General features: G+C 59.0%; 1 protein-coding gene across 1 annotated transcript in view; it reads right to left on the reverse strand.

The window, feature by feature from the left end:
• Positions 1-331: 331 nt before the first annotated feature.
• Positions 332-26,978, reverse strand: part of LOC118696973 (fibrillin-2) — a 73,422-nt gene continuing 46,775 nt past the window's right edge. Inside the window, exons 24-64 of the mRNA XM_036399393.2 lie at positions 26,329-26,454; positions 25,308-25,436; positions 23,412-23,537; positions 22,875-23,000; positions 22,448-22,570; positions 22,103-22,228; positions 21,873-21,998; positions 21,398-21,520; positions 20,652-20,774; positions 19,537-19,662; positions 19,046-19,168; positions 18,635-18,757; positions 17,907-18,068; positions 17,423-17,491; positions 17,065-17,190; positions 16,653-16,778; positions 16,223-16,372; positions 15,899-15,970; positions 15,284-15,409; positions 14,886-15,011; positions 13,995-14,120; positions 13,424-13,540; positions 13,202-13,330; positions 12,703-12,822; positions 12,339-12,464; positions 12,108-12,260; positions 11,732-11,797; positions 11,356-11,481; positions 11,016-11,135; positions 10,459-10,581; positions 9,901-10,032; positions 8,799-8,924; positions 8,140-8,346; positions 6,797-6,922; positions 5,084-5,206; positions 4,221-4,337; positions 3,749-3,877; positions 3,256-3,375; positions 2,402-2,633; positions 1,081-1,249; positions 332-706 (exon numbers count right to left, since the gene is read on the reverse strand). Coding sequence (XP_036255286.1) covers positions 332-706; positions 1,081-1,249; positions 2,402-2,633; positions 3,256-3,375; positions 3,749-3,877; positions 4,221-4,337; positions 5,084-5,206; positions 6,797-6,922; positions 8,140-8,346; positions 8,799-8,924; positions 9,901-10,032; positions 10,459-10,581; positions 11,016-11,135; positions 11,356-11,481; positions 11,732-11,797; positions 12,108-12,260; positions 12,339-12,464; positions 12,703-12,822; positions 13,202-13,330; positions 13,424-13,540; positions 13,995-14,120; positions 14,886-15,011; positions 15,284-15,409; positions 15,899-15,970; positions 16,223-16,372; positions 16,653-16,778; positions 17,065-17,190; positions 17,423-17,491; positions 17,907-18,068; positions 18,635-18,757; positions 19,046-19,168; positions 19,537-19,662; positions 20,652-20,774; positions 21,398-21,520; positions 21,873-21,998; positions 22,103-22,228; positions 22,448-22,570; positions 22,875-23,000; positions 23,412-23,537; positions 25,308-25,436; positions 26,329-26,454 — 5,519 coding nt within the window. The remainder of the gene's footprint in view (positions 707-1,080; positions 1,250-2,401; positions 2,634-3,255; positions 3,376-3,748; positions 3,878-4,220; positions 4,338-5,083; positions 5,207-6,796; positions 6,923-8,139; positions 8,347-8,798; positions 8,925-9,900; positions 10,033-10,458; positions 10,582-11,015; positions 11,136-11,355; positions 11,482-11,731; positions 11,798-12,107; positions 12,261-12,338; positions 12,465-12,702; positions 12,823-13,201; positions 13,331-13,423; positions 13,541-13,994; positions 14,121-14,885; positions 15,012-15,283; positions 15,410-15,898; positions 15,971-16,222; positions 16,373-16,652; positions 16,779-17,064; positions 17,191-17,422; positions 17,492-17,906; positions 18,069-18,634; positions 18,758-19,045; positions 19,169-19,536; positions 19,663-20,651; positions 20,775-21,397; positions 21,521-21,872; positions 21,999-22,102; positions 22,229-22,447; positions 22,571-22,874; positions 23,001-23,411; positions 23,538-25,307; positions 25,437-26,328; positions 26,455-26,978) is intronic.

Genomic DNA, 26,978 nt, shown 5'->3' on the forward strand with positions numbered 1-26,978 from the left:
CAGTTCCCATAGTGGCTGATCCTACAAGGACAGTTCCTGTGGTGGCTGATCTTAGCAGGACATCCCCACGGCTGCCCCAGCAGGTGCTGATCCCACAGGGACATTTCCCCATGGCTGATCCCACAGGGACATCTTCCATGGCTGTCCCAGCAGGTGCTGATCCCACAGGGACATTTCCCATGGCTGATCCCACAGGACATTCCCCATGGCTGATCCCACAGGGACATCCCCACGTTGTCCCAGCAGTGGCGGCGGTGGTGGCAGGAGAGGATCCCGTTGTTCCCGGGGCGGGTGGCGAGGGGCAGGGCTGGGGTGGGGGTCTCTGGTGGCTTTAGTAGAGCTGGAGCTGCAGCTTCATCCTCAGTGCCTGGCCCAGCTCCCCCGCCAAGTAGTCGAGGTGGTTGTCGGCCTCGAGTTTGTGCAGTTCCCGCCGGCGGGGCAGGCCCACGCTGACGATCTCCAGCACGTAGGTGCCCGGCAGGATTTTCTTGCGGCCCAGGTGCAGGAAGCTGAGCCCTTCCCTGTGGTGGATGCGGAACAGCCCCTCCTCGTTGCCCTGGGCGATGGCGTAGCGCACGCGGTTCTCCAGCGGCTCCAGCGCCGGCAGCAGCTCCAGGATGTGCTCCTTGTGCGCCAGCTCCGACAGGTTCAGCGCCATGGACAGCGGCGCCTCCACGTCCATGCTGGCCAGGTTCACCGCGTGATCCTGCCCGGGAACAGCGGAATTAACACACCAACAGCAGAGGTTTGTGAACTCCCTCTGAGGAACAGCACCATGGAACGCTTTAGGTTGAAAGGGACCTCAAAAAGTCTTGTCCCAGCCCCTTGGGACACCTCCCACTATCCCAAGTTGCTCCAAGCCCTGTCCAGCCAGGCCTTGGACACTTCCAGGGATGGGAAACGTGGGCTCGATTCCTTGGTTTCACAAGGACGGTTTGGGGATGCCAAACCTGGGCAGATAGGGATGAGCTGCTGGCTCTGCCTGGACTGAGGGAACGGGATCCACTCCAGGCCCCCATTCCTGAAGGGATCCAGCCCCTGCCTTGCTCCAGCCCCTCCAGGATGCCCTGGGTTCCTCACCTGGTGCCTCTCTGTGCCGTTGACGCTGCGCCGCTGCCGGCCCCTCTTGGGGTACCCGTTGATCTTGCACTCGTAGCAGGTCTCGGGGGACAGCAGGTTGTCCTCATCCTCCTCCTGGGGCGCAGGCAGGTAGGGACCCTTCCCAAATCCCAAGCCAGAAATGCAGTGGCTGGTGGCAGAAGAGCAGAGGGAATCCATGAATCCAATGGAAATGCCAGCACTCCCCGGTTCTCCGTGTGGGAAACACCCAGAGGGTCACACATGGGGGTGACGTGCCCAAGAGACACCACAACAAGGTGGTTTCATTAATTAACAGATTAATTAATGCAGTGGGTGTATGCACAGAGCGCCTGCTGGCAGCCCTGGGATCAGGCACATGGGGCAGGAGATGTGAGTTACAGGAGCCTCCTCCAGCCAGGTCTCCTAAGCTCTTGGAGCTCCATTTCTCACCCAAGGTAGCTCAGCTACCTCTGGAGGCATAAAATCAGCAGGATGGCTTCTGTGGCAGTGTTGGAAACAAAAAGGTTTAATAAAAGGCAAAACAACAAACTCACTACAGAGAAAAGCTGATCCAGGTGCAAGAAGTCCTTGCTCCTGGTAAAACACCTCACAAAAGTGATTAGTTCCTTTGTTCTCTTCTTTTCTCTAGTAAATTGCCCAGGTGGGACCTTTTGGCTCTGTCACAGACATCTCTTATGAAAAATCCTTTCCTTAGGATTTTTTTCCTCCTGAGAAGCTGAGAGGCCTCAGGAACAAAATGCAAACAATGGTTATCTGCTGCTGTGGAATGCAACAGGTGCATCTGGGATTGGTCTCATGTGGTTGTTTCTAATCAATGGCCAATCACAGCCCAGCTGGCTCGGACTCTGTACGAGCCACAAGCCTTTGTTATCATTCCTTCTTTTTCTATTCTTAGCCAGCCTTCTGATGAAATCCTTTCTTCTATTCTTTTAGTGTAGTTTTAATGTAATATATATCATAAAATAACAAATCAAGCTTTCCGAAACATGGAGTCAGATCCTCATCCCTTCCCTCATCCTTGGACCCCTGTGAACACGGTCACACGGCTCCTGTCCCATTTGCTTTCCTTAAGTTTGAGATGAAGTCCCCCAGGCCTATAAAATGCCTTTTTCACCTAATCCAGGAGAGAAACTCCTGTGCTTCTTCCCTTTTTACGGGGACAAAGGATAACTTTGTCACTTTTATCACTCAACAGGGGGCACATTGAGGCTCTTGGGACGGGCGAGGAGAAGCTGAGCGCTCCTTATCCCACATCCCCCCGCAGTTCCCAGCCGGGCCAGCCCCTCCGGGCCCTCCTTACCCCTGTCCTGCTCGGAAGTACCCCCCGGGGCAGCCGCACAGGTACCCCCCGTCCGTGTTGGAGCAGCCGTAGCTGCAGGGGCTGCCCCCGGCCGAGCACTCGTCCACGTCCTGGCAGCCCCCGAAGGCCTGGTCGAAGTCGAAGCCCGAGGGACAAACGCACTTGAAGCTGCCCAGGGTGTTGTAGCAGGAGGCAGAGCCACAGGCAGAGGGGCTGGAGCACTCGTTCTCATCTGCACGGAGCCATGGAGGGGTGGAATGGGGGAGTCATGGAGTCACAGAGGCATGGGGTGTCACCCATGGGTACAGGGTGCATGCCATGGGTACAGGATACACCCCACGGGTACAGGATACAGCCCACAGGTACAGGATACATCCCATGGGTACAGGATACAGCCCATGGGTACAGGGTGCATCCCATGGGTACAGGGTGTCACCCATGGGTACAGGGTGCATGCCATGGGTACAGGATACACCCCACGGGTACAGGATACAGCCCACAGGTACAGGGTAACTTCCATGGATAAAGAATGCACCCCACAGGTACAGAATACATCCCATGGGTACAGGATACACCCCACAGGTACAGGATATACCTCACAGGTACAGGATACACCCCATGGGTACAGGATACAGCCCATGGGTACAGGGTAACTCCCATGGGTAGAGGATACACCTCATGGGTACAAGATACACCTCACAGGTAAAGGGTGACTCCCATGGGTACAGGATGCACCCCACAGGTACGGAATCCCTCCCACAGGTAAGTGACACACCCCACAGGTATGGGACACCTCCCCCAGGCAGGGCACGCCTCCCCAGGTGTGCCAGCCCTCCCCAGTGTGCCCCACTCACCCACGCACTGGTTCCACTGGTAGTGCTGCACGTAGCCCTGGGGGCAGCCGCAGCGGTACCCGCCCAGCACGTTCTGGCAGCCGTGCTGGCACCGGTGGTTCCCGTCACACTCGTCCACATCTGCACCCAAGGGACACACAGGCAGCTCACGCACTGTCCCCTGGCCCTGTGGGGGCTCAGGGACCTGCCTGGCACCCTCCATGCTGCTCCTGTGCCCCATTCTGGCCCATTCTGCCGGGGTGGTCCCTGATCCCAGCTGAGGCCTGGGCTGTCCCCAGCTCTGCTCTGAGATCTCTCCTGCTGGAATACGGCACCATCCCCTTCCCCAGGGATCATCCAGTCCAGCCCCCAGCCCTGCCCAGACCCCCCAGTAACCCCACCCCATCTCTGGGAGCGTTGTCCAAACACTCCTGGAAGTCCCCACCAGCACTGAGGCTCCTCAGAGAACCCCAGAGTTCCTCCCCATGGAAGCTCCCTGGAGGCCCAGCCCCACCTTCACAGTTGACCCCGGAGCTGTCCAGGGAAAATCCCTTCTGGCACTCGCAGTTGTAGCTGCCGGGGGTGTTCAGGCACTGCCCCTTGGCTCCACACAGGGAGGGCTGAGCTGTGCACTCGTTGTTGTCTGCAAAACACCACCAGGAGGGCATTGTGGCCACCTGGAAATCCATCTCTGGCCACCTGGAAATCCATCCCTGACCATTTGAAAGTTCATCCCTGGTGACCTAGAAATCCACCCCTGGCCTCCTGGAAATCCACCTGGAAACCCACCTGGAAACCCACCCCTGGCCCTGTGGCCACCTCAGATGCTGGGCAGAGCCCAGGCTGAGCAGCAGAAGGACAAAGCAGCCACTGCCAGGGTGACTGCAGAGGGACAGGGCTCAGTTTGAGGGGTTTGGGGACTGGGAAGCCTCTGCTGAGCCAGAGCTGCTTGGTGGGAACGGGCAGGGCAGGAATTGTGCACTCACCAATGCAGGACGAGTGGTGCTGGGTGAAGCCAGGGGGGCACTTGCAGTTGAAGCCCCCGATGACGTTGACACAGAGGAACTGGCAGTTGTGCTGCTTGGTGGAGCACTCATCCAGGTCTGGAGGGACAAGGAGAAGGTCTCAGTCTGTCCCCCTGAGGCTGTGACACCTCAGTGTCCCTGTGGGTGCACAGCAGCAGCCCCGGGAACAAATCCCTTGAAGTTCCCCCAGGGGAAGGACAAACCTGTCCCCATCTCATACCCTGATGACGTGGGGACCTCATATCCATTATTTTCCTTGTTTTTCCCAATTATTTCCCCCAGTTTTGCCCATTATTTTCTCCCAATTTTCCCCATTATTTTTCCCATTCCCCCCCCCTATTTTTCCCCCCATTATTTTCCACAATTTTCCCCATTATTTCCCCCCATTTTTCCCAATTATTTTCCCCGTTTTCCCCCATTATTTTTCCAAAATTTTCCTGATTAATTTCCCCTAATTTCCCCATTATTTTTCCTACCCCACACAGACACATCTGCAAGATGCAGGGATGTTCCCCTGCCTCTCCTGCAGGTCACAAATCCCAGGTTCTCCCAGATCCTGAGGCCAGGCTCCCCACACTGGGGGGGTGGGCACAGCCCCAGCCTGGCTGGTGACAATGCCACGTGCAGGGGACACCCCTCTGAGCTCCCTGGAGCTGTGCAGTCTCCAGGAAAGAACCAGGAGCTTTTTTTCCCCTGATGAGCCACACCTGCAGCATGGAAAGGTCAAACCCTCATGCACGGCACCTTTCCCCCACATCTTCCCGCTGACATTTTTCCACGTCTGGCTGCCCTGTCCCCTGTCCCCCAGCTCCCTGCTCCTGTACCTTTGCAGATCTTGCCATCCTCCTGCAGGATGTAGCCCCGGGGGCAGGAGCACTGGTAGCTGCCCTCGGTGTTCTTGCAGATGAAGTTGCAGGGCTTTGGGGACTGGTTACACTCGTCCAGATCTGCACTCCAGGGACAAAACACATCAGCTTGTGCTGCTGGGCAGGGTCCCCTCCACCCCTCGGACATCCCAGCCCACTCAGGGGACCCTGAACAGAAGGTTTTGTGCTCAGGGCTGAGACATCCCCCTGGATTCTGGCATTCCTGGATGAACACCCCATTTTCACTCTCCAGGAAGCAGCTGAGCAGAGCCGGGGGCTTTGGGGGAGCAGCTCAGTTTGAGCCAGCACAGCAAATTTGGGACAAGTCCTGCAGAGAGAGCTGTGATTCCAGATGTTTATGCCAACATCTGGATCCCAGCAGGGCGCTCAGCCTGCCTGGAACCAGCTGTGCAGCCTGGGAGGGGCTGGCAGCTCCCAAATTTCAGCTCAGATCCCAGTCCTGGGCTCGGGGAAGACTGAGCTCGTTTTGAAGGAGTGAAAGGAGGACTCGGAGGTGAGCAGGGCCGAGATCCGGACCCACAGCTCCGGGGAGCCTGGACGGGGTTAAGGACCGGGGAGGGCAGCCCGGGTGTAGCAGAATCCATGGAGCTTGTGAGAGCTCCATGGAGGATTGAGACTTAACAGTAGGAACCGCTGAGTCACGATGAGACAGCAAAATAAGCTCCTGTCTTCTGTCTCGCCCCATAGTTTATCTCTAACCCCATAGGTCACTTTTTCCCTAAATCTTACTATGGGACAAGTTTGGATGCCCCTATACCCTATAAAAAGGGGCTGGTTTAGCCCATCTGACAGCAGAAGAGCCGTCGCTGGAACCCTTCACAGACCCCTCAACAAACCATCCACCAGGACCTCTCCTTCTCCTCTCTCTCGTCTGCTTCTGCCCCAGCCAAAGGCGCCCTAGCGAGCCAGCAAAGAGCTGAAATCCTGAGAGAGCTGAGAATCACTAAAGAGCTGAAAATCACCGAGCTTGCTGAGGGTGGCCAGCGGCTACGAGCTGACTGGGTATGCGGGCACTCTGTCAGCTCTCCCAGAGGGACTGAGCTATCTGGATAGGCCTGCATCGCTCGGGGATAAGCCCAATATCTGGGTCCTATCACCCGGGGGCGGTGGGGCCGTGCTGGGGGCGGTGGGGCTGTGCCTGGTGCCCAGGGAGGGCAGCCTGGGGGCAGTGGGGCTGTGCTGGTGCCCAGGGAGGGCAGCCCAGCATTGGTGGGGCCATGCCCGGTGCCCGGGGAGGGCAGCCCAGGGTTGGTTGGGTTGTGCTGGTGCCCAAGGAGGGCAGCCCGGGGTTGGTGGGGCCGTGCTGGGGGCGGTGGGGCTGTGCTGGTGCCCAGGGAGGGCAGCCTGGCATTGGTGGGGCTGTGCTGGTGCCCAGGGAGGGCAGCCCAGCGTTGGTGGGGCCATGCCTGGTGCTCGGGAAAGGCAGCCCAGGGTTGGTGGGGCTGTGCTGGTGCCCAGGGAAGGCAGCCTGGCATTGGTGGGGCTGTGCCCGGTGCCCGGGGAGGGCAGCCTGGCATTGGTGGGGCCGTGCCCGGTGCCTGGGGAGGGCAGCCCGGGGTTGGTGGGGCTGTGCCCGGGTTGGTGGGGCTGTGCTGATGCCCAGGGAGGGCAGCCCAGCGCCGGTGGGGCCGTGCCCGGTGCCCGGCTCACCCTGGCAGGCGGTGCCCGTGATGTCCGGCGTGTAGCCCAGGCGGCAGTGGCAGCGGAAGGAGCCGATGCTGTTGATGCACTGCCCGTTCCTGCACAGGTTGGGCAGCACCTTGCACTCGTCGATGTCTGTGGAGGGAGACAGGGACAGCAGGAGGTGTCAGTGCCACATGCCAGGGCAGCTGGCCCCCCACAAAAAGCTTATGTGGTGTTCGTTATCAGATAATTCACATAGCACAAATGTCTTGGGGTTATTCTGGCAGCTCCCAAGTGCCAATAAACATCCCCCAGCTAAAGTGGGAGCTGGGAAGATAAACTGGATTTGTGGCTGAGCTGTCACAAAGCAGAAATCTTCTGCACATTCCCTGGAGGTGTGTGGGGCTTGTCCCCAGAGCAGGGATGGAGGCTGAGTGAAGGACTCTGTTAATTTATCATTATTTCCAAGCTAAGTTACATTTGGCTCCTGATCAATCTTATTTCTTTTGCCAGCTTTAACACCTCGATATCTGCACAGTTTATATTCTGCTCTAATCTACTAGCAGTTCTTTTCATTTTACACTGTGTAATAAGTAATTCTGATTAAGATCTTTTATCTCCTTTGTTAATAAATAACTCATTCTATAATAGACCTGATCTGCCATCCTTAAACCTCAAAGGCCAGAGGGATTCCTTAAAATTAAGCCAAAAATCCAAGGCTAAGGCAGGGCAGGTCTGAAGCTCCCCCTCACCCCATGCCAGGCTGGAGTCTCCCAGAGAGCCAGGGAACCCTGCAGAGGCTCCTGGTCTGCTCGGGGGGATCATCCCTGTGCCCACCCCTGCCCTGTCACAGTCATATTTTCTGGAAAAATCCCTTTGCCCAGCATTCTCCTGGGAAGCTGAGAAGCCTCAGAGAAAAAGGAAAACAATAATTATCTCATTTGCTTCTCCTGTGTTTTGCTGCTTTGGAATGTGGTTGGAGATTGTTTATCCAACGTGTGAATTGTTTTTACTTAATCACCAATCATGCTCAGGCTGTGTCGGGACTCTGGAAGGAGTCAGGGGTTTTCATTCTCATTCTTTGTAGCCTTCTGTCTGTATCGTTTCTCTATTCTTTAGTATAGTTTTAGTATAATATAATGTAATGTAATACAATATAATGTAATGTAATGTAATATAATGTAGTATAATATAATGCGATATAATGCAATATATAATAAATATAATTAATATAATATAATATAATATAATATAATATAATATAATATAATATAATATAATATAATATCCTTCCAAGAACATGGAGTCAGATTCACCATTTCCTCCTTTGTCCTGGGGACCCAGCAAATACCACAGTGCCCCACACTGACCTCTGCCATCCGTGGAGTACCCGGGGCCATGGGGACACATCTTCTTGTAGTGGGCAGTGCCAGGCAGGGGGCAGAGCTCGCACTGGGGGCCCCAGCTGCGCCCGCTGTTGCAGCAGCACTCGGACTTGGTGACCAGGTTGCGGTTGGTGGAGGACATCTGGCACATGGTCTGCAGCACCTCCGTGAAGCAGAAGCCCTGGCGGGTGTCTGGGCACAGAAAGGGGACACAAACCCAGGCTCTGAGGCAGTGCCAGCACCAGGGGGAATGGAGCAGGTGGTGCTGAGGAGCCTGGGGGGGTTTGGATAAAGGGGATGCTCCAACAGCTTTCCTGCTCAGGAGCAAAGAATCCCAGAGAGGTTTGGGTTGGAGGGACCTTAACCCCACCCAGTGCCACCCTTGCCATGGCAGGGACACCTCCCACTGTCCCAGGGTGCCCCAAGCCCCATCCAGCCTGGCCTTGAACTGTTCTAGGGGCAACCCTGTGCCAGGCCCTCCCCACCCTCCAGGGAACAATTCTGCCCAGTGTCCCACCTGCCAGCAGGAAGCCATCCCCTGTGTCCCTGTCCCCAGTCCCTTCCCGCTCTCTGAGCCCCTCTAAACACCCAAGAATCTGCCTGTGCTGCCGGGGGGGCGCTGCAGCAGCCCAGCAGGGCATTACCGATGCACTCGGTGCCCGAGGCACTGACTTCAAAGCCCTCGTTGCAGTCGCAGCGGTAACTGCCGGCCGTGTTCACGCAGCGCCCGTTGGGGCAGATCCCGGGCTTGCTCCGGCACTCGTTCTCATCTGCCAGGGATGCACACACACACACAGAGCCCTGCTGAGGCCAGGCACAAACCTGCCCCGAGAGCCCTCACTGAGCCCCTGAGGGTCCCTTCTGTGTCTTTGGGCAGCTGGGAGGAACCTCCACCTGTGCCGGGGGAAAACATCCAAACATCCACCTCCACCTGCCCTGGGGAAACATCCAAACATCCACCTCCACCTGCCCTGGGGAAAACATCCAAACATCCACCTCCACCTGCCCTGGGGAAAACATCCAAACATCCACCTCCACCTGCCCTGGGGAAACATCCAAACATCCACCTCCACCTGCCCTGGGGAAAACATCCACCCATCCCAGAGCTCTCCCAGGGCAGGGTGACCAGAACTCAGCTTCCCTGGCTTGGCCATGCTCCAGCTGCTGCTGGGATTGGTAGGGTTGGGTTGGGTTGGGTTGGGTTGGGTTGGGTTGGGTTGGGTTGGGTTGGGTTGGCTTGGCTTGGCTTGGCTTGGCTTGGGTTGGCTTGGATTGGGTTGGGTTGGATTGGGTTGGGTTGGACTGGACTGGATTGGACTGAATTGGACTGGACTGAATTGGACTGGACTGAATTGGACTGGATTGGACTGGATTGGACTGGATTGGATTTGAGCTGTCTCTGTCCCATGCAGCTCTGGGCTGTTCATTCCTCCCCATCCCAAAAGCAGCTTGGAACACTCAGAAAAACTCAAAGGCAAGGACACCTGGCCCGGGGCTGTGTCACCCTAGGGGTGACACACGGCTCCAGGGATGGACAAAGGTTTTATGTGTCCTACTGGGACACTCAGGAAGTTGTGACACGTGGGAAAGCCCAGGGAGGAGCACAAGGATGTAAAACAGAGAAGGATGTAAAATAAAGAAGGATGGAAAGCAGAGAAGGATGTGAACCACAGGTCTGTGGATGATCCCTCAGAGAGGAAGATTCCTGTCTGTGCCCCAGGAATGCCCCAGGAATGCCCCTGGTACCTGTGCAGCCCTCGCCGTCGGGCCTGCGCTGCATGCCAGGAGGGCAGATGCACATGAAGGTGCCGATGAGGTTCTTGCAGAGCATCCCCCGGGACTCACAGTCGTGCAGCCCCTCTGCACACTCGTCCAGATCTGCAACGAGACCCATCAGAGCCCCTGCCAGCCCTGCCAGCCCTGCCAGCCCAGCTCTGCCACCCCTGCACTGCCCCCCTTCCATCCCTGCAGCCTCGGGCCAGGCTGGCCAGCACACGGGTTAAAAAATGTCATGGAATGAGTTGGGACTTTGAAACTCATCCAATGCCACCCCTGCCATGGCAGGGACACCTTCCACTGTCCCAGGCTGCTCCAAGCCTTGGACACTTCCAAGGATCCAGGGGCAGCTTCTCTGGGAAACCTCCCCACCCTCCCAGGGAAGAATTCCTTCCTAGCACAGCACCGAGGTGGGTGATGGTGAGAAAAGGCAGCGCAGAATTCCCACCTCCCCTGTGCACAGCTGGCCAAGTGCAGGGGCTGGGGGCAGTTTGGGCCGTGCCCTGGTGGCTGCAGAAGGGGTTTTACCTCTGCACATCCTCCTGTCCTCCCGCAGGGCGTACCCAGAGGGGCAGGTGCACTCGTAGGAGCCGAAGGTGTTGATGCAGCGGAAAGCGCAGAGCAGGGGGTTCAGGGAGCACTCGTTGATGTCTGCAGGGAGGAGAGGCCAGGACTCACCTGGGTGCCCTCAGCTGGGGGAGGAGCTCCCCAGGGCACGTCCACCCTCCCTGGGCATCCGTCCCACACCAGAGCTTTGCTCCACCAAAGCCTCCTGCCGTGCTCTGCCCTTGCAGAGGGACAGACCCCTGGTGTCCCAGCAGCTTTGGTGGGAATGGGCTGCTGGTCCTTGGGGAGGCAGCTCCTGTGCTCATCCAGGGCTCCAGAGGGAGCTGAAGGAGCCCAGTGTGGAGAGGAGCCTCACCCAGCTTTCCACGCCATCCATGGGGGGCTGGCCCAGGCAGGGAGTGGGGGTCCCTGGGAGCCCAGGGTGGTGGGAAATGAAGGGGCTGGGCCAGGCAGGGAGCAGGGGGTCCTACAGAGCCCAGGGTGGTGGGAAATGAAGGGGCTGGCCCCCAGGTCATTACCTTCACAGGTCATCATGGGCCCCGGCTCAAAGCCCTCGTCGCAGGCGCACTCGAAGCCTCCCACCACGTTGGTGCAGGTGCCATTGCCACAGGGATTGCCAATGGAGCACTCGTCCGTGTCTGGGGAGCACAGCAGCGTGAGGAGGAGGAGGATGGGGAAGGGCTGGGCTCTTGCAGGCAGAGCACTCCAAGTGTCCCAGCAGAGCTGGCATGGAAGGGAAGGGGCTGGGAAGCAGCAATTCCCTCCCTGCACATGCACACAGCGATCCATCCCCTCTGGAGTGATGAGGATGGAGCAGGAGGGAGCAGGAGGGAGCAGGGCACCCCCCCAGAGCCTCACCCACGCAGTTGACCCCTGTGTAGTCCAGGTTGTAGCCGAAGGGGCACTCGCAGCGGAAGGAGCCGTCGGTGTTGATGCAGGCGCCGTTGATGCACACCCCAAGGTTCTCCGAGCACTCGTTCACATCTGGAAATGGAACAATTGCAGCTTCACACGGCCACAAACAGCCCTGTCCCCTCAGCACTGAGGGAGTCTCAGGTGTTCCCTCTCCAGAGCTGAGGGATGAAGCCCTGGTGAGCAGTTTGGGGGGTTTGGGGGTGCCCAGTCCTGTGCGTCCCCCCAGGATCCCACCCTGCTCTCCAGCAGCCCAGGACTCATCAATTCCAGGCAACAACCTCCAGCCCAAACTTTTGCTTGTCCCTCCACACAGCCTCACCTTCCCGGGTGTCACCTGGGCCTGGGATGGCCCCGTGGCCATAGGGACACAGCTCCTGGAAGGCAACTGGAAGAGAGCAGGAAAGTGGGAGTGGAAAGAGAAAGGAAAGCGGATGTGCTGACAGGATTCTGCTCCCAGCAGCTGAAACAGGCTTGGAAGGTTTCTGGAAGGGGCATGGAGACACAGCCACCACTGCTCCCATGGGGACACACCCATTTCTTCATGGGGACACACCCACGCCTCCATGGGGACACACCCATCCCTCTCCCATGGGGACACACCCATCCCTCTCCCATGGGGACACCCCCACCACTGCTCCCCAGGGGACCCTCCCACCTCTCCCCTGGGGACACCCCTGTCCCTGTCCCCTCCCTACCGTTGCCCTCCTGTGGGCACAGCTCGCAGGGGTCTCCCCAGCCCTCCCCGGGCATTTTGCTGCAGCAGCACCGAGCCTTGGTGGTGTTGAAGGCCTTGGGCACCGAGCACTTCCCGTTGTCGAAGCGCGTGAAGCAGAAGCTCTGGCGAGTGTCTGGGGGAGGATGGGGACATGCCAAGGTCAGGGAGATTCCCGGGAACTCTGCAGGGATTCCAGGAGCTGGGCACTGACCGAAGCAGCGGCGGCCGTTGTCGGACAGCACGAAGCCCGGCGGACACACGCACTGGAAGCTGCCGGGGGTGTTGGTGCACGTCCCAAAGAGGCAGATGTTGGGCTCCTCCTCGCACTCGTTGATGTCTGGGAGCAGCAGGGACACAGCCAGGGCTCGTTAGAGCAGGTGGGGGGGGGTGGACACCACCCCTGCCCCACCCCACAGCCCTCCTGCAGGGAGAATGGGCACAGCAACGCCCCGCAGCCTCCTGTGCCAGCAGGGCTGTGCCACCTGGCTCCCAGCAGGAATTTGGGGGTGCTGACCCTCGGGAAGGACAGGTTGGGGTATGCAGGGGCTGTGATGGGGGCACAGGGCTGGCCTTACCAATGCAGTTGTCGTTCTGCACCTCGTAGCCAGGGGGGCAGATGCAGCGGAAGGAGCCCTCCAGGTTCTGGCAGGTGCCTGGGGAGCAGGTCCCGGGCAGGCTCACACACTCGTTGATGTCTGGAGAGGGGAAAACAGCCAGGGGTGGGGTCTGGGCTCTGCTCTGAGCACCTCAGGCTGCACCAGGCCCTGCCTTGCCCCAAAGGCGACAGGGAACGGGGGAAATATTTCCAGGATGGATCCCAGGGCATCTCTGGTAGGACTCTGGGGCATGGACAGGATGTTCCTCCCACTGCCTGCACGCAGAGGAACAGGCCTGGAGGGAGATGGAGGCAGGGAGGGGCCAGTCCAGCTCTCCATGGGCATCTCAATGAGCAGGCTTTGCTTCCAGGGGACTTTTGGGTGCTTCTGGAGAATGGAAGTGCTGGGACCAGCCTGGGGACCACATGGGCAGCACCAGGCAGGCCAGAGGACCCTGGACACTGGGGTGGGCACTCACCCACACAGTTCTTGCCGTCAGGGGTGCGGTCGTAGCCCTCCTGGCACAGGCACTGGAAGGAGCCCACGCTGTTGATGCACTGCCCGTTCCTGCACACCTGCCCCACCAGCGACGAGCACTCGTCCACGTCTGCAGAGCCACAGCGAGAGTGCCAGGTGTCACCTGTGGCACACACAGCCAGCAGGGCTGTCCCCAGGGTGTCCCCAGGGCTCGGGCACTCACCCATGCAGTCGTTGTTGTGGGTGAGCTCGAAGCCAGGGAAGCACAGGCAGTTGTAGGAGCCCACGGTGTTCTTGCAGGTGCCGTTGCCGCAGGGCTGCCGGTCACACTCGTCAATGTCTGCGGGGACAGGGACACACCTGAGAGGCCAGGGGGCTGCAGGGCACAGGGACAGACTGGGGACAGCCTGGGGACAGCCTGGGGACAGGCTGCAGGACACAGGGACAGACTGGGGACAGGCTGGGGACAGGCTGCAGGACACAGGGACAGACTGGGGACAGGCTGGGGACAGGCTGCAGACACAGGGACAGACTGGGGACAGGCTGGGGACATGCTGCAGGGCTGCAGGACACAGGGACAGCCTGACAGGACACTCAGATGTCCCTGGCAGAACCCTGGAGTGTCAGGGACTTGTGTCCCCCTGGGGTGGCACTGACCAGGGGAATGACACTGACCCAGGGGATGTGACACGGACCCAGGATGGGTGACACTGACCCGGGGTGGGTGACACTGACCCAGGGGATGTGACACTGACCCAGGGGATGTGACACTGACTGGGGGGTGTGACACTGACCCATGCACATGGTCTGCTCCCCGGTGGCCTTGAAGCCGTTGTGGCAGATGCAGACGTAGCTGCCCTCGGTGTCCACGCAGTCCCCGTGGCTGCACACGTTGGGGATCTCCTGGCACTCGTTGCGACCTGGAATGGAGCCCAGGGGGTGCAGGTGAGGGGCAGGGAGGGGACAGGTGGGGAGAGCAGAGCCCTGCCCACGGTTCTGGACAGGTGACTTGAGAGACAATGAGATTTCTGTGCTGTCACCCCCGAAAAAGGGGGGTGTGCTCAGGTGTGTGCTCAGGTGTGCACCAGGTGTGTCCAGGTGTGCACCAGGTGTGTTTCTCAGATGTGAGTGGCTCAGGTATGACCAGTTGTGTTTCCAGGTGTGCCCAGGTGTGTTTCCCAGATGTGCCCAGCTGTGTCCCAAGTGTGTTTCCCAGGTATGACCATGTGTGTCTCAGGTGTGTTTTTCAGATGTGAGTGGCTCACTTATGACCAGGTGTGTCCCAGGTGTGTGTCCTGGGTGACTTGACAGACAATGAGATTTCTCTGCTGTCATCCCCGAAAAAGGGGGGTGTGCTCAGGTGTGTCCCAGGTGTGTTTGTCATGTGTGAGTGGCTCAGGTATGACAAGGTGTATCCCAGGTGTGTCCCAGGGGTGTCCCAGGGGTGTCCCAGGGGAGTCCCAGATGTTTCCCAGGTGTATCCCCGGTGTATCCCAGGTGTTTCCCAGGTGTATCCCGGTGTTTCCCAGATGTTTCCCAGGTGTATCCCCGGTGTATCCCTGGTGTTTCCCAGGTGTTTCCCAGGTGTGTCCCAGGTGTTTCCCAGGTGTATCCCCGGTGTATCCCAGGTGTATCCCCGGTGTTTCCCAGATGTTTCCCAGGTGTGTGCCCAGCTGTGTCCTTACCCACGCAGGCTCCCCCCGGGGACAGCCGGTACCCCGTGGCGCACTCGCAGCGGAAGCTGCCGGGGATGTTGACGCACTCGGCGTGCCGCTGGCACAGCGTCTCCCCACTGCTGCACTCGTCGATGTCTGTGGGGACAGAGGGCACGGGGACACCCAGGGGGCATCCCAGGAAGGGCTGAGCGGGGCTGGGATCGCTGATCCCGGCGGGACAGCTCGGGAAGGAGCTCGGGGATCAGGGAGTGCAACTCCCAGTGCTGGGCAGGACACCCCAAAAATCCCCCCCCGGAGCTGCCATAGCCCCGTGGCAGTGTCCCAGGGAGGGGGGAGCCGGAATTCCTGCGGGGATGAGCTGCCCCCGGGGCAGGAAGAGCCAGAATTCCCCGGAATTCCCGCAGTACCTTCGCAGATGAGCAGGATGTTGTTGTAGCTGAAGCCGATGGGGCACTCACAGCGGAAGCTCCCGATCTGGTTGATGCAGACGCCGTTGGTGCAGATGGCCGGGATCTCACTGCACTCATCGATATCTGCATCAGTGCAACATCAGCATCCCACCCCGGCATCCCAGGAATGCTCCACAGCATCAGCATCCCACCCCGGCATCCCAGGAATGCTCCTCAACATCAGCATCCCACCCTGGGATCCCAGGAATCCTCCACAGCATCAGCATCTCCCAACCCTGCATCCCAGGAATGCTCCTCAACATCAGCATTTTGGGAAAGCTCCACCCAGGACACGGCCCCTGCTTGCTCTGAGTGTGTCCCTGCAGTAACAGCTCAGCTCTGGGACCAGGCTGGAAATGGGGAGCCCAGGGGGTCACCGGAATATTGGGATGGCTCTGGGGTCCCAGCACAACCCACCACCAACTCCCTCTGTTGCACTTCCTTAACTCATCTCCCAGCTCTTCAGTCCCTGGCATTGCCAACCCTCTTCTCCTTGCCCCAAGCTTTCATTCCCTAAGAAGCTCCCATGGGACAGGAGCAGCCCTGGCCCCGTGGGATGCAGGATTTACTCACCAATGGGCTTCCCTGTGTGGATGTCAATGATGAACCCAGGGGCTTGGTTCCCACACAGGATCTGGTACTCAGCTGGAAAGGGAACACCGAGGTCACGGCAGTGCCCGGGGAGGGCCAAGAGTGCTGGAATTGGGCTCTGAGAGGCACCAGGGGCTCCCCACTGTGCTGGGAGTCACCCCCAGAGCGCTCTCCTTCCTCCCCATTCACTTGTTGGTGCCCATGCCCCAAATTTAACGGGAAAATGGGAAAATTGATGGGACAGGGATCACATGGGAAGGGTTGTGGTGGGCAGGGGTGGGACAGGGACCCTGTGAGGGCACTTACGGCTGGCAGGGGTGGGACAGGGCTCGCAGGGTTTGTTCCAGGCCTTGCCAATGTTGTAGGAGCAGCAGCACATCTTCTTGGTCATGTTGAAGGACAGCTCGTTCTCGCAGGTGTCATTGTAGTTGCGGTAGCAAACGCTCTTCCTCATGTCTGCAATGGCAGTGCCAGGCTTGGGACAGCCCTGGGAGTGGCACTGCCAGGCCCAGGAATGGCAGGAGAGACCTCCAAATGGAGCCCAAGCCATCACCCAGAGCAGAGCCCCGAGTGCCACATCCAGCTCTGAATCCCAGCCCCTGTTTCCAGCACTTCTGCTCCATCCCCTTGGCACAGCCCCCTCTGGGATGGCAGTGCCAGCCCCCTCCCCAGAGATCTGGACCATTCCCCATGGATTTGAGCCCTCCCCAGGAATCCAGAGGACCCAGAGCCGTACCCATGCAGTTGTTTCCCCCGTTGACCTGCATGTACTCAGGTGGGCACACGCAGGTGTAGTTGCCCAGGGTGTTGTAGCAGGTGCCAGGGCCACAGATCCCGATGTGGGCAGAGCACTCATCAATGTCTGTGGGAGGAAGGACTCAGAGCACTGGGCACGGGTGGAGAAGGGCACAGGTGGGGTGGGGGTAGGCTTGGCACGAGGGATGGGTGGGTTTGGCACAGGGACCAGGCTGGGGACAGGTTGGTGATGAGGGAATCTGGAAAGGAAAGGGGAAGGGACGCTCCCACCCATTCCTGGGGCAGCTGGCACACACGGTCAGCACCTTGGCACACACACAGGGTGCCACCCCTGTGTCCCCAGCCCCTGGAGCAGGTGCCACCCCTGTGTCCCCAGCCCCTGTCCCCGGTACCCTCGCAGATCCGGGTGTCCTCGTTCAGGTAGTAGCCCAGGGGACACTCGCACTGGAAGCTGCCGAAGGTGTTGACACAATTCCCGCCCTGGCACAGCCCTGGCAGCTCCTGGCACTCGTCAATGTCTGAGGAGGGACAGCAGTGGGACATTTTCACTGCCTGTGCCACCCCCCAGCTGCAGAGAGCCCAGCCCACCACACCCAGCCCTGCTCTGCATGGCCAAGGAGAGCCACACTTTGTGTCCATCACTTGGGGGTCAGTGGGCACCCAGTGCCATGGCACAGAGTGTCCCCACAGCCCTGGGGTCCCCCAGCACCCCATCCCTCAGGAAGGGCTGTGGGAACAGGGATAACTCACCCTCCAGGATGACAGTGATGGGGTTGGGCCGGAACCCTTCTCCCCCAGGGCACAAGGTCTTGTACTCAGCTGTGGAGAAAGGCAGGCAGGGGGAGCTGAGGGGGCTGAGGGGCTCCCCTGAAGCAGGAGGGCGGGGAGAGCCAGGAGAAGCCCAGCAGGAACAGCCACGGGGCTGTGGCCAGGGCTGGACGGAGCAGCTCCATCCCCATCGCCTGCTGAGCCATCCACAGCCTGCCCTCCCTTCCAGGGGGGGATTCCACATTCCCTCCCCAGCCCACTGGGAAGGAAAGATCCCAACCTGCGCCCCCCAGACACAACAGCCTGGCCTGTCCCACCCCACTTCACCTCTGCCCCTGCCCCGGGTGGAGCAGCAAATCCCAAACTCAGCACCTCCAGTCTGGGCTGAGGATCCATCAGGGAGCGACCCTGCCCCTCTTCTTCCCTCCTTCCTCCCCGTGTCCATCCCGAGCTGTTCCCCACTCACTGGTGTTGGCTGGAGGGCAGAGCTCGCAGGGGTTGCCCCAGGCACGGCCCAGGGAGCAGCAGCAGGAGGCCCTGGTGACCCCCACGCCGATCTCAGCGCTGCAGGAGATGCCCCCATCCCCTCGGTCCTGCGTGTCCAGGAAGCAATTCCCAACCCGGGTATCTGCACAGACACAGGGCTGCTGAGCAAAGAAACCTCTCCTGGAGAGCTTGGGGGTGCAGGAGGGATGGAATCGTGGAATTGTAGAATGGTTTGGCATGGAGGGGACCTTAAAGGTGACCCCGCTCCACACCCTGCAAAGGAATGGGAAATCTTCCAGGGATAAGGAAAAACTGGGGGTTACTGGGGCCCTGTGCTGGGAGCTGTGTGGGATCATGGAATCCGAAATGGTTTGGGCTGAAAGGACCTGAAGGATCATCCTGGCCATGGGCAGGGACACCTTCCACTGTGCCAGGCTGCTCCAAGCACCATCCAGCCCGGCCTTGGGCACTGCCAGGGAATAAAACAGCTCCAGAGCTGCCCTGGAGCAACGTGGCAGCAACAAGAGTGCAGTGACAGTGACACCAGGTGGGACACACCCAACAGGGCGTGGGTTCTGCTGCTGCTGCAGGGTTAAACCCCTGGGGGACAGCCAGGCAGGGACAGCCACCCTCGTTGTGTCCAGTTCCAGCCACACAGGACCACCAAGAAGGACCCCCAGGGTGGGTCCGGGTGGGGGTCCCACTCACCCACACAGCCCACCCCCGTGGGGTTCAGCTCGAAGTCCTGGGGGCAGTTGCACAGGTAGCTGCCCGGGGTGTTGACACAGAGCCCGTTGATGCAGTTCACAGGGTCCGCACATTCGTTGATGTCTGAAAGGACGGACAGATGGACACTGAAGATCAAGGTGGGCGCTGCCAGGAAAGCCCAGCCCAGCCCCAGCTCTGTGCCCAGGTGTGTCCCCACCCCAGGGTGCCCCCTCCAGAGCACCCCTTGCCCTGTGCCACCCCCAGCTCCCTGCCCAGAGGAGGAGCAGAGCCACACTCAGCTGTCCCCCCTGGCCACCCCAGCAGCAAAGGCACCACAGGGACCGGGGGCTGGTTTCAGGCTGCCGTGGATGGGGCCAGCAGAGCCCAGAGCAGGGAGCCGGGAGCCCTGACCTGTGCAGTTGCCCCCACTCCTGTCCAGCTCATATCCATCGTCGCAGGCACAGCGGAACATCCCGGGCAGGTTCTGGCAGGTGCCAAAGACACAGATGTTCTGGAAGGTGCATTCATCAATGTCTGCAAAACAGGGACAGCTGGGGACAGGCTGTGGCAGGCTGAGGGCCAGGACAGGCTGCTCCTGCTCCCACCTCCTGCCCAGCTGTGACCAACCCACCCCAGGATGGCCCTGGTGCCATTTGGGACAATCTCCTGGGCGAGCTGGCACCCCCCACCCTCTCCCCCTCTCTCCCCTCACCCCTTTTCTCCTGGTTTTCCATTTTGCAGGAATCCAGGCTCAGCCCAAGCTCTCTGAAGGCTGGGGACCAACCGCCCGCAGTGGCAGAGGTGGCACCTCAGGAGCCTGGCACCAGCAGGTGCTGGGGGCTGGCCCATGGACCAGGAGGAGCCAGAGAGGGCCAGGAGGGGGTCAGGGCCCGGGCACTCACCCTGGCAGGCCTTGCTGTCCTCAGTGGGGTTGAAGCCCATCTCGCACTCGCAGCGGTACCCGCCGGGCGCGTTGAGGCACTGCCCATTCTCACACAGGTTCACGTTGTCTGCACACTCATCCACGTCTGCAGGGAGGGACACGGGGCTGGGGGCTGCCCTCAGCCAGCCCAGGGACCCCAGGAGTGTGCCCACCCACGGCTGGGAGGCTGCAGCTCCTGCCATGGCCCTGAGCCTCCCCTGACACCTGTGAGGAGGTGCTGGATCCCTGCTGCAGGTGGCACAGACCAGGCTGTGCTCTGGGGGACCCCAGCCAAGGCAGAACCCAGCAAGGCTGGTGGCTCAGAGGGACTGTCCTGGATTGGAAGGTAATGGGTGTATTCTATTGACATCTGTCAGAGCTGGGGCAGTTATCTTCTGTTCATTGGGCAGTTTCCTTTATCTCTTCCACAACCAATCCTCCCTCCAGGAGATATCTTCTGTTAATGGGCCATTAATTATTAATTATCTTCTGTTAATGGGCACTATTGAGTGCTAAATACAAATAAAATCCCATCATCCCATGGGGAGAAGCTCCGCCCAGGGGAGGAGCCAAGCATTCCAACCTGGATCCAATCTGAGGTTTGGGACACCAGGGCAGCCTTTGCCCAGTGCATTGCCAGAGGAGCAGCTTTCTGCTGCCCTGCATGGCCAGAGGGAGCCCAGGCCCATCTCCAGCAGCCCTGGAGCTGCAGAGGAAAACTCCCCCCTTGTGCAGGATCCCTGCTCCAGCAGAGCCACAGCTGGCACTGCAGGAGGGCTGAGCCCCCATGGGATGGGGCTGTGCCACCCCCTGACACACAGGGGGGCAGCTCCTATTCTGACACTGTCAGTGGTTTGTTTGTACTATTGCATTTGTATTTTTAATTTCCCTAGTGCAGAACTGTTATTCCTATTCCCACATCTTTACCCGAGCGCCCCTTAATTTCAGAATTACAACAATTCGGAGGGAGGGGGTTTACATTTCCCATTTCAGGGGAGGCTGCTGCCTTCCTTAGCAGACAGAACCAGTCTGTTCAAACCTGGACAGGGGCTGGGGTCTGTCCCAGCCCTGCTGCTGCGCCAGCCCCGGGCTCACCTGAGCAGGAGAAGCCGTCGCCGTTGAAGCCGTCGCGGCAGGCGCAGCGGTAGGAGCCGGGTGTGTTCACACAGTTGGCGTTCAGGTTGCACTTGTGCTCCTCGGTTGCACACTCATCCAGGTCTGGGCATGGATAACAGCCTGTCAGTGCCTGGCCTGGCTAATCTGGAATGAGCTTGGGCTCCTGGATGAGCTGGACTCTCTTATGGAAGCACAGAGTGGTTTGGGTGGGAAGGACCTTAAGGATCATCCAGTTCCACCCCCAGGGACACCTTCCACCAAGCCCTGTCCTGGCATTTTCGTGGCTTTGCCCTGAGCCTGAGCAGCTACAGGGGCACACAAATGGCCCAGGAGATTGTCTGGAGGTTTCAGCACATCCCTGAGAGCCTCTATGGCCATCACCAGGACACTGCCAAGCCACTGACCATGTCACCAACCACCACACCTGCATGGCTTTAAATCCCTCAGGGATGGAGACTGGGCCAGGGCTGGACATTGCATGAAGACATTTTCCCAATATCCCACCTAAACCCCCCCTGGTGGCCCAGCCTGAGGCCATTCCCACTTGTCCTGTTGTCCCCTGGGAGCAGAGCCTGACGCCCCAGCTGCCCCCTCCTGTCGGGGAGCTGTGCAGGACCCCTCTGAGCCTCCTTTTCTCCAGGCTGAACCCCTCCATCCCAGGCCAGCCTCCCCAGGTGCCTGCAGAGCACCTGGAGAGGGCTGGCCCTGCCCTGCTGAGCACTCACCGTTGCACTTGAGCCCGTCCCCGAGCCAGCCTGAGCGACACTTGCACTTGAAGCTGCCGGGGACGTTGATGCAGGAGGCGTGCATGTCACAGTTGTGGGCCCCAATCTCACACTCGTCGATGTCTGCAGAGGAAGGACACCAGGGCTGGCCCAGCTCAGCTCCCCCAGCACAGCAGGGCTGAGCCTGGGCTGATCCCACTCCCGCAGCTCCCAGGGCTTTGGGGGAGAGGCTGCCTGGGCTTGGACCCTGCAGCTGAGGAGCTCAGCCCTGGCAAACGTGCAGGAGGAAGGGCAGGCTCCTGGCTTGGCCATCACCTGGGAACAGGTGGGTCCTGGCCCTCTGTGCCTGCCCAGCACATCCCACAGCATCCCCCACACAGCACCCCGGGCTGGGGCTCTCTCCAGGGCAGCTCTGGGAGGGGTTTCTTGTTTTTTCTCACTGGCAGCCCCAGCTCCAGGCGTGCTGAGCTCCCACCTGTGCACCCCGTGGTTCCCTTCTTGACGAAGTAGCCCAGCTGGCAGTGGCAGATGAAGGAGCCCTTGGTGTTCTCACACTCGCCGTGCAGGCAGATGTTGGGGTTGAGGTCGCACTCGTTCACATCTGCAGGACAAAAGCACCCATGGGACACCCCGAGGACCCCCCAGTGTGGCTCTGGGGACAGGAGGCAGAGCTGGGACACGCCCAGGGCACAGCCAGGGCCTCACCAATGCAGGTCTTCATGTCCAGGGATGCCATGAAGCCGTCGAAGCAGAGGCAGCGGTACTCGCCGGGGATGTTGGTGCACTGCCCCCCGTCGCAGATCTCGGGGTTGTCCTCACACTCATCAATATCTGCAGAGAGGAGACCATGCCAAGGTGAACACAGAGAGTGCTGGAGCACCAGGGGGAAGGAGGAAATCCCAAATTGTGAGCGGCTGGACGTGGCAGTGCAAAGCAAAACCATCCATCTCTGGAAAGGACTTAAAAATGAGACCCCTCATGCTGGAGCCAGCTGTGGGGGACACAGAGGTCCCTGGGGCAGCACCTGCAAGAGCCAAGGTGGGCACTGACCTGCACAGGACCTCTTGTCTGGCATCAGGGCGTAGCCTTCGCTGCAGCTGCACTCGTAGCTGCCCTCGGAGTTGGAGCAGTGGGTGTCACAGCCCCCGTTGGTGATGGTGCACTCGTCGATGTCTGGGGACAACCACAGCACCCTGAGCCGGGAGGGACCCACAGGGACCCAGCCCTGCACAGACGAGGGCCCAAGCAGCAGTTTGGGTGGGAGAAGAGGACACAAATCTCCCCCAGCCACAAGAGAACACCTCATTCCTTCTGCCCAGCCCCTGGCAGTGCCCTCACAGCCCTGTGCCAGCAGCACAGATTTGGCTGCCACTCATCCAGGACATTTGCTTTACCCTCTGAACACAACGCCCGCGAGCCCGGGAGGGTTCTGGGCTCATGCCAGGGCTCTGGAAGGACCCTTTGGAGGAGCACTCACCCACACAGCCCTGCCTGTCCGGGGTGGCCTGGAAGCCCGAGTCGCAGGAGCACTGGTAGGTGCCGATGACGTTGACGCAGCGCCCGTTGCGACAGAGGTTGTCACTGAGGGAGCACTCGTTGATGTCTGAGGGGACGAGAGCACTACTTGGAGCAGCCAGCCCTGCTCAGGCCATGCTCAGGCCATCATCTGGTGCCCAAACTGAAGTTTTTCCCACTGGTCAAAGGGAGCAGCAAAATGAACAACACCAATGCAACAAAGCGCTGGGAATGAGCTTGGCCTGGATGAGCTCTTGGTCTTGGAATGAGCTCCTCTGGGATGAGCTGGACACACTTATCATGGAAGCACAGAAGGATTTGGGTGGGAGGGACCTTAAGGATCATCCATGGGCAGGGACACGGGCAGGGACACCTTCCCCCAGCCCAGGCTGCTCCAAGCCCTTGGCCACCTGCAGGGATGGGATGTGCGGGATGGGAAGGAGACACCCCCAGCCCTGCAGGAGCTCTGCCTGTGGGGTTTCCCTGCTGTGCCCCTCACCAATGCAGGTGTTGCCCTCTGCTGTCAGCTCGTGCCCAGGGGGGCAGATGCACTCGAAGCTGCCGTCGGTGTTCATGCAGATCCCGCCCCGGCACAGCAGCGGGTCCCGCTCGCACTCGTTGATGTCTGCACGGGAAAATGGGATTGGTCCCTTCCAGAGGCTTCTCCACTGGGGGAGCATCCCAGAACGGGGAATATCACAGGGTTAACAGGGCAGGGAGTGCAGGGCTTGGATCCCAGGACAGGGAATATCACACAGGCAACAGGACAGGGAGTGCAGGGCTTGATCCCAGAACAGGGAATATCACACAGGTAACAGGGCAGGGAAAGCTGGACTTGGTTCCAGTGGTCTCCTGGTTGGAGTCTGAATGTTGGGAAATCTCAGCTCATGCCTCGACCTCAGCAGAACCCAAGAGCCCCTCAGTGACAGCAGAGAAAGGGACTGAGGTTGGATATATTTAAAAAACCCTCATTTTCCTCTCATGTTTATTTTCCTGACTCCAGCATTGAAATTAAGAACGGGTTATTTTCCCTGACTTGACAAAAACACTGATGAGATGTTCAGGTAAAGAGGGCTGGGATACACCAGAAAATGGGGGGTGACAGGTCCCTACCAAACACCCCCAGATCAGCGGGAGCCTGCTCCTGGTGAATCCCAGGCTGCATTTTCACTGCTGGTGCTGTCCCCTGCCCCAGGTTGCAAAGAATTCCTCCCTCAGGAGGCTGAAGCCAAATTCTTTGGCCAAACACAGGTGGGAAGAAGTTAATCCTTGACCACAGGCAATGACAAAACATCACCACCCCCTTTGGGGTGAGATGACTCAGCTCCCTGTCACCCAGAAAAAAAAGGATAAAGTGGAATTGGACAAGTAAGAGTGAGCATTAAATTTCAAAAAAGAACAATGAAATTAATATCCTTCTATAAAGATTAGAAATCAGACTACTGCAAGAAGGCAGCAGGTCATGGGTGAGGACTGTGACATTCCCAGGGTCCCAGAAATGGAGCAGGAGGAGGAGGGTGATCAGTGGGAGCTGCGGAAACCCACGCTGCAAATTGTGCGGAAAAGACAAAGCCCCTGCCAGGGACAGTGATTTATTTTAAAGAGCACAGAGAATAAAACATGAAAAATAAATAAATGGTGTTGAATCATGGCTTGAAGTGGTTTGAAAGTCCAAGCCAAAGCAGAATATTAAGAGCAGGTCAGTGAGACAAGTGAGTCTGGCTGGACAGAGGACAGGAACATGGAATGCCAGGAATTAGAGGACAGCAGGAGTCTGGCTGAGCTGTTGGAGACAAACTGAGGTACTGAGGTCACTGATGGGATTTTTTTTTAAGCTCCAAACAAGAAATTATTCAATTGAAAACAGATGAGACTCTGACAGAATAAAAACAAGCCTTGGGCAGGCGGGAGGAGCTGTAAGGAACTGTGTGAGGATAAAGGGAGATTAAAAGGGCAGGTGAAGGGAGGCCCTATAACTGAGAGGGTGGAAGGGGGCACAGGGAGTCCCAGAGGTGGAAGGGGGCACAGGGAGTCCCAGAGCCCCTATAACTGAGAGGGTGGAAGGGGGCACAGGGAGTCCCAGAGGTGGAAGGGGGCACAGGGAGTCCCAGAGCCCCTATAACTGAGAGGGTGGAAGGGGGCACAGGGAGTCCCAGAGGTGGAAGGGGGCACAGGGAGTCCCAGAGCCCCTATAACTGAGAGGGTGGAAGGGGGCACAGGGAGTCCCAGAGGTGGAAGGGGGCACAGGGAGTCCCAGAGCTCCTCATGGAAATGAGAATTGATCCGTGCAGTGTTTGGGGAGCTGGGCAGCTCTGGCTGTGCCCTGCCCTGCCCCAGGGCCCTGCCCTGTCCCAGGAGGGTCAGGAGGTGCCCTCAGGGGCTCAGCCTTGCTCACCCATGCAGTTCTTCATCATCATGAAGCCGCTCTCGTAGCCCTCGAAGCACTCGCACTCGAAGCTGCCCGGGGTGTTCACGCACGAGCCGTGGCCACACAGGTCGGGGGAGATGCGGCACTCGTCGATGTCTGGGTGACAGGAGAGGATTTTAAAATCACAGGAAATTCAGGGAGTTAGAAAGAAAGTCAGGCTCAGTAGGGAAAATGTTAAAGGCAGGCCCTGGGAAATGTTAGGCCTTGTGTTTGCTGGATCGTGTGAAGCTGAAGTGTGTTGTCAGTATGTGATAAATGATGTAATTGTTAGATGTGATTAGATATAATTATTGTTTAAAGAATCATGAGAAACTATGTTAGGGGTTTGAGGGGGATCACGAGAAATCCATGCTTGGGTGAAATCAATGTATACAATAGAACTGTGTAAGTTTAATAATTAATATGTAAGCTATATAATAGAATATAAAACATGTTCAGCTCGAAACCATGTTGGGTCAGATTTGGGTCTGTGCAGCCCTGACACCCAGAGCTCTTCAATAAAAGCACCTTCATGTAATCATTCTGTGATTATGTGCTCCTGAATGCTAACATGGGGACAAGGACAGGCAGTGGGGCAGGACAGGCCACCAGCAGGGCCAGAGCCAGGGCTGGGCTGCCTGCAGGCTCACCAGGGACCAGCAGGCAAAGGAATCCCCCATCCTTGGAGAGGCTGCAGCTCTGCTGCTCCCCGGGGCAGGGCTGAGCCTTCACCCCACAGGCAGGAGGAGCCTTGTGGAATCATGGAGTTCCAGGATGGTTTGGGTTGGAGGGACCTTAAATCCCCCCAGTGCCACCCCTGCCATGGGCAGGGACACCTTCCACTGTCCCAGGCTGCTCCAAACCCCGTCCCCCCTGGCCCTGACACTCCTGCTCATGGTCCTGCCCTTGGCTCCTCCCCACGGCAGGGACCCCTCTGGGCACCCCCATCCCTCTGAGCCCCCCAAAGGCAGCAGCAACAGCCCGGGGAGGGGAGGGGGGGGTCCCTCACCTGTGCAGTTCCTCTCCTCAGCATCCAGAGCGAAGCCGTTGCCGCAGATGCACCTGAAGCTGCCGATGGTGTTCCTGCAGGTGCCGTGGGTGCAGAGCCCGGAGAACACCTTGCACTCGTTCACATCTGGGGGCATCAGAGACATCCAGCCCGGGGGGCTCTCCATGAACCCCCCCAGCTCCACCTGAGAACCCCCTCAGCTCAAGCGCCAGCCCTGACTTCCCTTCCTCACCTGCTGCAGTGTGATTTCAGGGTTTACCTCAGTACCTGGGTCCTGCAGATTCCCTCCCAGGTGTGTCAGTGTCACCTCTCCTTTCCCCACCCTGACCCCTGCCCAGCACTGTCTGTCAGTCCTGGCATTCCAGAAGGGCATTGAGTAATTGGCAGATCCAAAGGATGCCCTCTACCCCTGGGGGGCATTGGGCATCCAGGTGTCCTTTGTCCCTCCCCTCCTGTCCCTGCTTGGTGGCTCCCTGCCCCTTCCCTGCCCCTCTCCCCAGGGTTCAAAGGAGCAGCAACCACGGGCTCAGGGAGTTCTGTTGGAGCTGGTGCTGGATTCAGAGGCCAGAATAAAGCTCTGGATCCAAACCCTCCATCAGAACCGACTCCTTTCCCTCACCATGGCCTTAAAGCTTCTCCAGCAGAGGGAA

The sequence above is a fragment of the Molothrus ater genome, chromosome 26 (genome assembly GCF_012460135.2).
Source record: "Molothrus ater isolate BHLD 08-10-18 breed brown headed cowbird chromosome 26, BPBGC_Mater_1.1, whole genome shotgun sequence".
NCBI lineage: Eukaryota > Metazoa > Chordata > Aves > Passeriformes > Icteridae > Molothrus > Molothrus ater.